At 48.0% G+C, this 11,928-nt stretch overlaps 1 protein-coding gene across 1 annotated transcript; it reads left to right on the forward strand.

Annotated features, from left to right (window-relative positions):
• Positions 1-4,316: 4,316 nt before the first annotated feature.
• Positions 4,317-7,844, forward strand: PtA15_4A850 (uncharacterized protein; the record flags this gene model as incomplete). The annotated part of the gene is made up of 10 exons (XM_053168777.1): positions 4,317-4,334; positions 4,398-4,769; positions 4,871-5,005; positions 5,288-5,442; positions 5,988-6,290; positions 6,357-6,578; positions 6,648-6,908; positions 6,981-7,424; positions 7,497-7,638; positions 7,719-7,844. 10 exons carry the CDS (start codon positions 4,317-4,319, stop codon positions 7,842-7,844), a joined length of 2,178 nt encoding a protein of 725 aa, XP_053019952.1.
• Positions 7,845-11,928: the final 4,084 nt, after the last annotated feature.

Consider the following 11,928-nt stretch of genomic DNA (forward strand, 5'->3'; position numbering starts at 1 on the left):
TCCATGAAGTAAAAACTTGGGGTGCATTTAGCATGCCCCCTTTTTCTTTGGTCATACCACTCTATGAGCCACTTATATAGGCTGAATAGGTAGAAATGGAGCTGCGGTAGGGTGTATGAGAGGTGAGTGAGTTGGCCAACCAATATCTCAACCCCGCCGTGTTTGAATTGTGCACCAAGTTTGAAGGAGGTTCTGATCTGTTTGATGCACTTCTTGAGCTTTTCTTCCAGAAGGCACACTGTCTTGTCAAAACTGTTCCACACAAAGCCCACATATTTCTATTCTGATAGGAGCAGGGCAAACGGTTTACTGTATAATGAGGAAGAAAGTAGTAAAGAAGGGGATTTTTGGTGAGAGTAAGAGAGAAAGAGACAAAGTTTTAACAAGAGGCTGAAGAACCACTCCTTATCCTGCAATCTACCATCTTAGGATCCAGAACCCCAGAACCCCCAGACCCCAGACTCTCTCTTTCTCGCCACAGACTAGACCATAACAGATAACAAAACCATCTCCATTGTAAACTGTGCCGTGCTCCAAAATCTTGACACTGAAGTAGCCAGTGGAAAAATCACAATATTACCTGAGAGGAATGATGATATAAAAATGACAGAGAAGCTCAACAGTAAAGGTGTTGAGGAAGCTGTCCAGAAAAGAGAAAGAGTGGTTGGTCACATGAAGAATTCCAACCAGCAACAGCATCATTAATAGTATGGATGATTTTTTCACTGAAAAATTATGGTGTTCAAAGTTGGTTTGCATAATTTTATGCATGCATAAATCATAAAATCATAAAATCTTTTTTTGCAGGGGATATGACTGTCTGATTATGTAATACAAAATTTCCTCATCAAAATATTTTTATGATTTTATGATTTAGGCCGCGTTTGGCAGCGCAATAAATAATTGTGACATCTGCCATTACGACGCTTGGTGTTTGGCATAAACGTCATGATACCGATATATATCTAATGACCAACTGTATCATTACGCTGCCCTTACTACGCTGCAGAATTTCACTACGCTGCACTCCAATCAACAATGGACGAAGAACTTGTCGACCCAATTCTGTCAGCTCAACAAATGGACTCTGATTTTTTGAGGACTTTCAGCCAGCCAGGATCCAACACCCGTGGACAAGGAAATACACGAGGAGGTCGAGGAGGTCGCTTGCCTGGACCCATCCGATCACGTGAGACCAAATCTGTGGATCCAGACAACGAGACGAGGCCGTCTGGCGCGAACCGCAAAAAGCTTCTCTGGACGGGTCCAATGGAGCTCTTAATGCTTGATCTTTACGTCGAGGAGGTCCACCGAGGAAAGCGATCGGACTCCGGTTTTCAAAGCGCTTCTCATCGGCATGTTGCGCAAGCTATCAGAAACGCCTTTCCGGAAGTTGGAAACCTCCTGGATTACACCAAAGTAAAATCTAAGCTCAGCCAGTCCTTCAAAAAGGACTATGATGCCTTTACAGCATGTAAAAATGCGAGCGGGTTTGGTTGGGATGAAACTAATTGCGAAGTGATAGCCTCGGACGATGTCTGGGAGAAGTTTTTGGAGGTGAGTTATTTCTTATGGTCATGGGCATGTAACAATGAGGCTGACTCTGTTTTAAAGTCGCACCCACGTGCGCAAAAGTTTCAAGGCAGCCCCTTTCCTGAATATCGCAAGCTGGAGATCATATTTGGGACCTCGGCGGCAACAGGAGATAATTCTCGCTTGGTCAGCAATTGTGTTGCGCAACTTCAGGCTCGAGCGGCAGGCATCCTTCCTTCCCCGGATTCTTCTCAGAACCCAAATGACGAGGCACCAATCATTGATAACTCACCAAACCCTGCCAAAACTACGAATCGACAGACACCTAGTCCATCGGCATATCTTTATCGCTCTCATACGAAAAAGGATTCAGTAGCAGTCGCAATCGAGGGTCTTGTTTCCTATCTGGAGGCATCCCGTAAACGAGTTGATTGTATTGAAGAAGTAAGATCATCATCCACAAGTCAACCTCGCCAGTCACCTACCAATCTCCAACAAGCAATTGCTCTCTATCAGTTGGAGCATGCATCGGAAGCCAGCCAGAACAAATCCTTACAAGCATTCAAAATATTTTGGGACGACTTAAGCGCCCAGACCTTCATCAGTATTCACAACAAGGAACTCCGCTCAAGATGGCTCGACCAACAGATGGACGAGATTATCAATTGATTTCAGCAATTGTTGTATTTGTGCACACCCATAGCAATCAATACATATGTTTTTTTTTTTTCATTCTAAAAATAAGCAAAAAAAAAAACCAAAAAAGGGATAGCGAAGTGAGAACACCCAATCAACCAAAACAAGTCTTGAGAGTAGCCTCATACTGTTCCCAGAGCCCTTGAGCAATGGAATCTCTCCAATTTTCACACTCCTCTCGGTCTTGGAGGTCGCTAAGTTCCTCCTCAGGGATCGCAGATTCAGGTGCTTGATTCCTCATCGCCGAGTTAGATACCTCAAAGACCTCATCCATGTCGCCATTTTGGTTGATATTGATGTTATGTATACATGCACAAGCCATCACAATGTTGTATTGTTGCTCCAGTCGATACTTGCTAGCGGTGGTGAGAATCTTGAATCGCTGCTTCAAGACCCCGAAACTTCGCTCAATGATGTTTCGAAGGCTTGAATGCCGCAGATTAAACAACTCTTCGTGGTTTGCCGGCCTGCACATACAATCATCAGCTATGTTTCAAGGCAGGCTCAAATAAAGGAAGAAAAATACCTTTGATTAGCCATTCCTTGCTCTTGCAGATGGTATTGTGTCCCTCGGTATGGTACCAAAATTCCCCAATCCAGAGCATACCCTGCATCACCTAGGTAGAAACTACCAGATGGTATTGAGAAATCCTTCAATCGAGCATCCTCCAGTACACGCAAATCATGAGCAGTTCCTTCCCATCCCACTTGCAAATATGTGAACTTCATGCTGAAGTCACATACTCCTAATACGTTCTGGGAAAGAAATCCCTTTCGATTTTGATGAGCCGCAGCTTGCATTGCCGGTACGGAAGCCGGAATGTGCACTCCATCAAGAGCCCCCAAGCATTGATCAAAAAAAGGTGAAAATTTTGGATTTGACTTGATGTGACCGTGAGTCTGATTGACCGGAGGACTGCTTATGAATTTTTCAGAAATCACCACAAACAACTCCACAATATGCCTAAAAACTCTTCCATCCAAAAGAAATAGTATCAGAAAAATGACCAGAAGAACATAATCAACTTCAGGGAAATGGCACTTACCTTGAAATTGTTTCCCCAGAGTGCTGGAAGCAGTCCTGTGCTTGCCAATTGCTATTATTATGCCCAACAATGTATAAAAAAATGGCTAGTTGCTCCTCAATCATCAGATTCAAGACTGGCTCAACCTCAGACTCCAACAACTGTTCACTGATGAACAGGAAAGTCGACGCAGGTATTCTAAAGACGGAGACACATCGCCGTGGATTCCCTCCCAGAATTGCAGCTGTATAATCGGCGCCGGAAAACGGAAGGTCGTTGTACGGAATGGCCCTTTGACGTAACCTCTTCATGGTGGCCAGGATGATCACAAAGATGGTGATAAGTACCATTTCTTCTGGGTCTTCAAGCGTGTCGAGCTCATCGTAGTTGTCCAAGTTACTCGTTGTTTGGTGACTGGAGGGTTAGATTATGACGCTGGTAGACAAACACCAGCGTCATGAAGGTGTAGTAATATTTGCAGTGTAATAATTGCGCCTTTGCATACACTTTGCATAGGTTATTACGCGCGTCATATAACACTGCCAAACGCGGCCTTAAGCATGCATAAAATTATGCAAACCAACTTTGAACACCATTATAAATGTCACCCCCCGCCAGCCCCCGCCCCTCTCTGCTCCTCAGACAACACAATTTTGGAGATGATGTAAAAAAATGTGTGAATGTGTTTCAATTTTGGGAGTTGAACATGTGGGGGGAAGGGTTTCAGTTGTGATGCCAGACTGCCCAGGAAGCGAGGTACATAGCATTTCTAGTGGCGAGCAGGAAAAGAAACAGGAGCAGTTCTCTACTGTGCTCCGGTGGGACTGGTTTGTCCGCCGTTGAGGCGCATCGTGATATTAGTAACCCTACAGCTGGCCATACCTGTGTTGATTATTGTGTCGCTTGACAGCAGAAGGTGGGGGGCTGACAGGCTGTGGCCTCGTCCAGCTCAAACTTGTGGTGAGGGTGTTTCGCTCGAGGGGTGTAGTGGAATAAACCGACGTTTTGATTTGGATATCCAACCCACGCCCATCCCCGCCAGGAACAACCCACAACAGCACCATGTTGTCCTCGGGCACCGTAAGCACCTTCGCCAGTCATCCTCATCAGCCGCTCGCTGACATCCCACCCTACTAAAAACAGCTGAACCTGAAGTTTATGCAAAGGAAGCAAAACCCTGCAAGCACGACGACCCCGAAGCCAGACGAAAGAAGCCGACAGACTGCTGGCACTAAGCACGGGCTGAAGAACGAGGGCCCAGGCTTGCGAGAGCAGACGACGGTTGCAGTCACCCCATCATCGTCGGCGGCGGCGGCGGCAAAGCACGCCCATCACCAGCCTCACCAATCCTCCACCCCTCCTACCCTCACGATCATCTTCGAAGACTCGCTGATCGGCTTCCCCTGGCTGTCCTGTCGTCGCGCAACATGCGTCCCTTCCGGGTCTACCGATAGTCACACCCTGCCTGCTCACATCGGCCGCAAGAGCTATGGCGAATCCAACAAAGCAGTCCAAGTTTTGTCTTCTCACTGTCACTTCATCCTAATCTTCTTTCGTATGGGCTAACATCTTGGTTTCCCTCCTCCTTGGCCCGCTTCCACGCCGACCGGATACAGAAACTAGACCAAGAGCCTTCAGCGGACTCCCACAAACGGCCGCTGTCGGACAACTCGCCGGCGCCCGACCGGTCGCGTCCGGAGGCCAAGAAGCCGCGAGCGGATCCGCGGGGCGCGAGCGATTCGCAGCCGCCCGTCGAGGCCGCGACGGCCAGGGCTCGTGGGAAGCCCACGCATGGATACGAGAGCGACCAGGAAGACAAGAAGCAGGGGCCGAAGAAGAAGAAGAAGAAACAGCAGCAGCAGCAGCCGCCGCAGGACGGGCCGGAGGAAAGCGCGCCGCGAGGCTTCAAGAAGCCGTTCACCTCGACGACCATCAAGACCAAGCGGAAGACGACCATCGACCTTACCGCGGCCTCCAACGAGGGCTCATCCACAACAACGACAACAACAACGACGACGACAACGACAACCAAGCCTCACTCCTCCGCTAAACGGACTAAGAACCTCGCCTCGGATTCCGCGTCGCGCCCGCCCCAAGCACCGGAATGCATCGTCATCGATGACGACCAGGATGGCTCCCCTAAGGACTCGCTCGATAACGAGGCCGTCAATCGGCAGATCGAGGACATGTTCATGGAAGCCCGGAAAGCTCGGGGCACTTAGCCTCGCCGTCTCCTTCCTGCTCTCCATGCTCTTCTGAACTCCTTCGTTTTTTGTTTTTTTTTGTTATCACTTCATCTTTGGCTACATTTTTTTTTGATATCCACTAGAAATCCTATCTGCATCCTTTCGTCTATAGCTATATATCCAATCAAGCACAAACAAAAAATAAGTCGATTGACTTTCTATCTATCGCAAGAGACGAAAATGCACAACAAGGTGTTGACACTCCCAAATCCAATGTTCCCATGAATGTATAGTAGCAACACAGACATATTAAAATAGGAGCCTTTGAGAAACCAAGTACATATGATTGAAGAAAGTCCTTTGCCTGGGGACTCCTTCGGATTGGCTGTGTTACGTAATCGTGATTAGGTCAGCAGGCTGGGTTTCGCCCGATCAGTCTGGCGAAGACCAGCGCCGACCGACGACGACGACGACGACACAGACCGACGATGGGCTGGAAACACATCTCACTGGCGACGATCGGCCTATCCGCACGATGGCTGACCAGCCTGTGCGCGACCGACCAGCAGCTGGTGCTCGACCTGCCCCAATTCACGCTGCCGGCCGAGCCGCCCGCCCGGGTGACGAGCTTCCAGCGGACGGTCGATGTCGCGGGCACGATCACGCGCGAACAGCTCATCCTGCGTCTCACCCGGACCCAGAAGGTGACCGCGAAGTGGTACCTGCCCGTCGAGGCCCATCGGGCGGCCAATCTGAGCTCGATGGAGGTCTACGAGGGCGAGCCTAAGAAGACCGGCGGGCCTGGGAACCGGGGGCTGAAGATCGAGCCTCTGGGCTACGATTCCGAGAAGTGGGTCGGGTCTCGAGTCGGTAGATATGAAGGAGAGCACTGACTGGCGCTTTTTGTCACTTCCAGAGACATCCACCTCATCGAAGTCGAATGGCCTCACCCAGACAACGACGAGGCTGTCATCACCATCAACTCCCACTTCCTCGGCATGACCTCTCCTCGACCAAGAAGCTTGGCCCAAGACGAAGGCGCCAAGCAGGGACTGTACTGGGAAGCCGATCTCCTGGCCGGCTTCGGCGCTCTCCCCGGAGCGCTGACCGAAGATGCCCAGGTGAAGATCAAGGTCAAGTACGCCGATTTCTACTCATCAAGATGCCACCCCAAATAATGATTGATCAAACCACTTTCCGATTGTAGAACACCCACCCCGAGAGTCTTCACAAAACATTCGCCGGCTGGCTTCGACATCCAACAACCCAGCGGCTCGAATCTGCTCACGTTTACCAACAAGATCAGCGCCCCGAAGCTCGCTGAGGAGCCCCAAGTCGCCCATCTGCATTACTTCCAGCCGTTCCCCTTGGTCGTCATTGGCAATCTGACCAGGCTGGTCGAGGTCAGTCATTGGGGAAACAACGTGGCCATCGAAGACCAGATCCATCTCGAAAACCGGGGGCCCACGTAGGTGTTTTACATATCCCTCTCTATAAACACTTGGATTGGCGTCCTCTCACAGTCCGCGATTTTGCTTAGGCTGAAAGGATCGTTCTCAAGAGTGGTACATCACAATGCTGTCTATGCACGGGCACCGGGAGGAACAGCGCACATCCTGACCGGGCTGACGCTCGAGCTGCCGCAAGGGGCCTCGAGCCCGTACTACATCGACACGATCGGGAACGTGTCGACGTCCAGGTTCCGGCCATCGATGCCCTCGACGACCAAGCTGCCGGGCCAGGGCCAGCCCAAGTTCAAGAAGCCCAAGGAGGCCAAGTCCTCCAAGCTCGAGCTCACACCCCGCTACCCGATCGCCGGCGGCTGGAACTACTCCTTCACCGTCGGATACAACCTCGAGGCCGGCAGACTGCTCAAACAAAACGACCCCGGCCAATATATCTTGAAAGTGCCCTTCTTCACTAACGCCCTCGACGTCCCTATCGACCTGGCTACCCTGAGAGTCAGGCTCCCCGAGGGCGCCTTGTAAGATCCCCATAGCCTCCCTTTCCTTGGTCGTTCTTCACTGAGAATCTGCTGGTTACTTTTGGTGGGTAGTAATATCCAGGTCTACACGCCTTTCGCGGTGACTGAGTTGGTCGACGACTTGATCGATAAGACGTACCTAGATACCTCAGGCCGGCCAACGATTCTGATCAAGAAACTGAGATGCACGGAGAAACACAGCGAAGACATATACGTGAGTTTTCCTCTTCTTCTTTTATATATTGATAGAAGTGGATTGATTGATGGGAAATCGTGCATCTCTATGGTTTACAGATTACGTACTTCAGGGCGCCGATGATCAGCTTGCAGAAGCCGTTGGCGATCGCCGGATGGATGATGACTTTGTTCGTAATCGCGGCTGGCGTCCGGAGATTCGAATGGAAGATCGGCTCCCACTAGCTAGCTTTTCTCTCCAATATCCGCACCCTTCTTGTCTCTCCTATCTTTTTCTGTTTATCTTTTGTTTGTTTATTTCCCCTTTTTTTTCTTTAGATGGTCATGATTATGCAAAAAGTGAAACAAGATAAGAAAACAACAGCACCTGCAGCCAAAAAAAATAATCATACGCCGCTGTCTTTTTCTGGGCTCGATATGGACTGTCCTGGACTGTTGCCGTCCAGACTTTGATAAAGGAAGGCCAGGATGGATATGCGTCAAGCAGCTCGATCTACGGTAACAAATCACGACTAGCTACTACTACCTTGATGACAGCGAGACTTGGCGGAATTATTTACCCCGTAGTCCTGCTTGCTGATTAAATATCTGCCTAGCGGACAACCGGACATTTGCGCGATGACAAGGGCAAAACAACTGATTGAGCTCTGCGGAACAAAACTCTGCAATTGGTACTCTGTCTGGCGGACCAAGAAAAACATCAGGGCTATATTCACCATGGAGCCCAACCAAAGAGACCACGTGTTCAAGAACCAATGCTGTTCCCTCAGTGTCAAGAAGGTTATTTTCGAGTATTAAGAACATAAGCCCTAAACCATTGCATGAGTTGATCATGATTCATGTTCAATTAGCCACGAACCCTCGACTCTGTAGGATTTGGCAAACCAATACACATGTGACCACTGAATCAACTTTGAACACCATAAATGCATCAGCGATGTTGGCTTGACACTTGGGTTGGATGGGTCAGACCTATGTTGGTCTGTTGGCCTATCTGATCTGCACTGTCCAATACAGGGAAGGCAGTTCAGTGCACACCTGGCTTGGACCCCACAGCCAAAGTCAAGTTTTGAAAAATCAAGCGGCGGTGAATGAGGACCTGGTTCCTCTTGCACCTTGGCTCAGGTTCGCCTCGGCATCCCTTGACTTCACCGCAAGTACATCTCTTGCTTGGATGTTTTCACTGCCCCTATACATACATATGACATCTTGACTTGCAAGTGGCAAGCTCTTGAATCCGGCCACACTGCGCAAAAGTTTTTACTAGATCTTGATGAACCAATCTTGGAGTTCAGGCACGTAGAGCACATCTTCTACGACGTCTCTTTGTCGGGCCGACTTACAGTACCAGGGCTCAAGTTGAGGCGGAAAACCGCTCTATCGCATCGCCATTCGCTGGTAATGTTGTTCCTTGACCGAGAGTGTAACGGTAGGTGGGATTGGTCCACGGGCCGGTATGATCTCTACGAGCAGGCGAAACAGGGATCCGTCGCTGTGCTATGGGTGCAGCCGACACACACCCCTGTGTGCTGCCCGGGTCACTCCGACCTCTCTTCTCCTCCCCCTCTGCTGCGTCGAGGGGCTAGACTTCTCTACCTCAGAAGTTCGAGCCCTCTCGAAACAACTGAGGTGGCGGCGGAGGCGAGGCGGAACCCATCTGCAACTCCAGTTTGCTTTCCTTTCCCGCAATCCGTACACGGGAATCTCGGGAAGTCGATCCCTGACTTCCAAGATTCCCTATAGATGCCATAAGACATTGAAAGTCTGGGCAGTACACCAACAATGAGAGAGCACACACGCGCAGCGCAACTAGAAAGCGTGCAGAGCTAAAAAGCATCACAGACCCTCCCGGCCAGCCAGGCTAGAGTGGACGTATCTGTACTGCAGGAATACACCTAATCCTAGAAGCCTTGATCAGACTGCACCTCAGCAAAAGCAGAAGTTTGACATACATGTTGCAAGCTTTTAGGAATACTGAGCAAGGACTAGGGCGGTGAAGAGCGGTGAAGTGAATAATGATTCAGGAGTTGGATACAGATTGGTACAAGTTTTGTTGGCTGTTGAGACAATTGTACGACAGTCTGATAGACAGTATACTCACTTCTTTGCAATGTGGCAAGCTCGTGTGCAGGGCAATGTACTTTGACTGAGCCATTTCACCAAGCTTAGGTTATAAATAGTCCTCTTATTTTGTGGTTGTACTTTGAGAAATCAAAGTTCCCCCATCTGTCAATCATCTAAAAATAAAATCATTCTGTTCTTTCAGTCATCAGTTTATCCAGCCAAGCAGAAGGTAGTCATGCTCTTAACCAAGATATTAGTTGCCTTGCAACTCTTCCATTACCATAATGCCTCAGCAAAACCACTTCCACTTTCGCCAGCTCTGGCAAAGAGGGCTTTTGCTGGAAACCATGTGATCAACAGCCCCTTAACAGAGGGTGGAGTAGAAACTGGCAGGCTGGAGTGTATGTCAATGTTTTTATTGGACTTTTGTTTCAAATGGGAAATTTGGGATCCTGTTTTTAACTACTTTGCAAAACTGATAATTGACAATCCTTAATTTTGATTTAGTAACTAGGCCAATTGAAATATCAAGGGGTATGTCATTCATTTTAGGCTTAGGTCCACTATTACCAAATTTTGATCACTTTATGGTTCTTTCTGTGATGATCCTCATTTTGTAGTGGAAACATCTGAACATGCAGAATGTGAGGGGTACAATGTCTGATTGAATACCTTTTTTTCACCCAAGGAGACCACTGACATTTGATTCATTCAACATTTACCGGCTGTTAACTCAGGCCCACCTGCCACATTGACTGATCAGATGGCACAAGCCCAATTGAAATCTGGGCAAAAAGTTGTAAATGATTATGATGCCTCACATGCTCTTGAGAGCACAAGCAGTGAGTACTTACCAATATCATTTGTTTTATAATAACCAAAAAGGATACTGAATTGCATATCTCTTAAATTCAAAAAATTCACTTGAAAAATGAAGTAAAAAGGGTGGGAGGTAAGATACCACTTGAGCAACCTTCACAATCTAGTGAATCAGATGATTTCATGAAACAAGTTGAAGTTTTGGTGTCACATTTTGAGGATAATCAGAAGCAAAAATTAAGGGACATTATAAGGAAAAGTTTTGATAAGGCACCCAATCACACTCCACAACCACTTGAAGATACCATCAAGGAAATTACTGAATTTGTGGAAACATTAGATAATCAAAGGAAGGAGATATTTTGGAACTTTTTGGATAATCAGAAGGATATCTTTGGAGCCAAAGCTGTTTATGAAATGGAGACTGATGAAATTTACAGAAAAATATGTTCCAAGTTATCATTGGAAGAGTTAAGCAAAGAGGTGTTTTCTTTTATGATATATCTGGGTGCTTTTTATGATTCTGCTCCAACACATAAGAGAACACCATCTATGCAAGAATGCCATAAAATCCTTCAAGAAATTCCTGATATTCCTGAACCTCAAAGGGGAATGCTCTATCAAATGCTGACCATCCTTAAGAATACTCAAAATGATTAGCTATACAACCACCCAAAACCTTCCAGTCCATTGGTCAATAAAATGCCATCATTTCTTTTGCACATTCCCTGTTCTGAATTTCACAGCATATTCCTGGAACAATTTCATTCTTGATTGAATATATGGCTATTGTGGCAGAATCAATTCAGCCTTTTCTTGTGTTCCTTTATTTCAAATGTGTTGGATATTAAGTAGCCTGCAGCTTCCTCTGCCAACTTTTGTTTCCACTCATTTTTTTCACCTGTTTCATAGCTGTCTTACATGTGGCTTGTTACATAGCTATAGTAGGTATTCATAAGAAATCTATATATTTTCACTGAAAGAAAAACTAGGTCAACTTCTTGCAGTTGAAACTAGAGATGGTCACTTCAAACCCGCTGCAGGTATCCCCTATCCGCTGGCGGGTACCCGCCAGAGTGCACGGATACCCGCCAGCGGATGCGGATGTCTGATATTCCGGCAGAATCCAGCGGGTACCCGTGTATTCAGACGGGTATTTGCTGACCCTAGGGTATGGGAACTGTGGCGGTCAGCAGCCATATAAAGCCGTTCTATGTTGCTGTCAATCGGGGGGAGTCCCTCCCAGTCGACAGCAACATACAACAGTTGACCGGGATGAGTCCCTCCCGGTCAACAGTCATATCAAGCAGTCAACCGGGAGCAGTCCCTCCCGGTCAACAGCAAAGAAGTCAACCGGGAGGAGCGGGTTGTTGGTACATGTAGGTGACATGTACAATGTCCTCGACTACGTGACATGTCACATGCT

Source organism: Puccinia triticina, chromosome 4A, assembly GCF_026914185.1.
Source record: "Puccinia triticina chromosome 4A, complete sequence".
NCBI classification, from domain to species: domain Eukaryota; kingdom Fungi; phylum Basidiomycota; class Pucciniomycetes; order Pucciniales; family Pucciniaceae; genus Puccinia; species Puccinia triticina.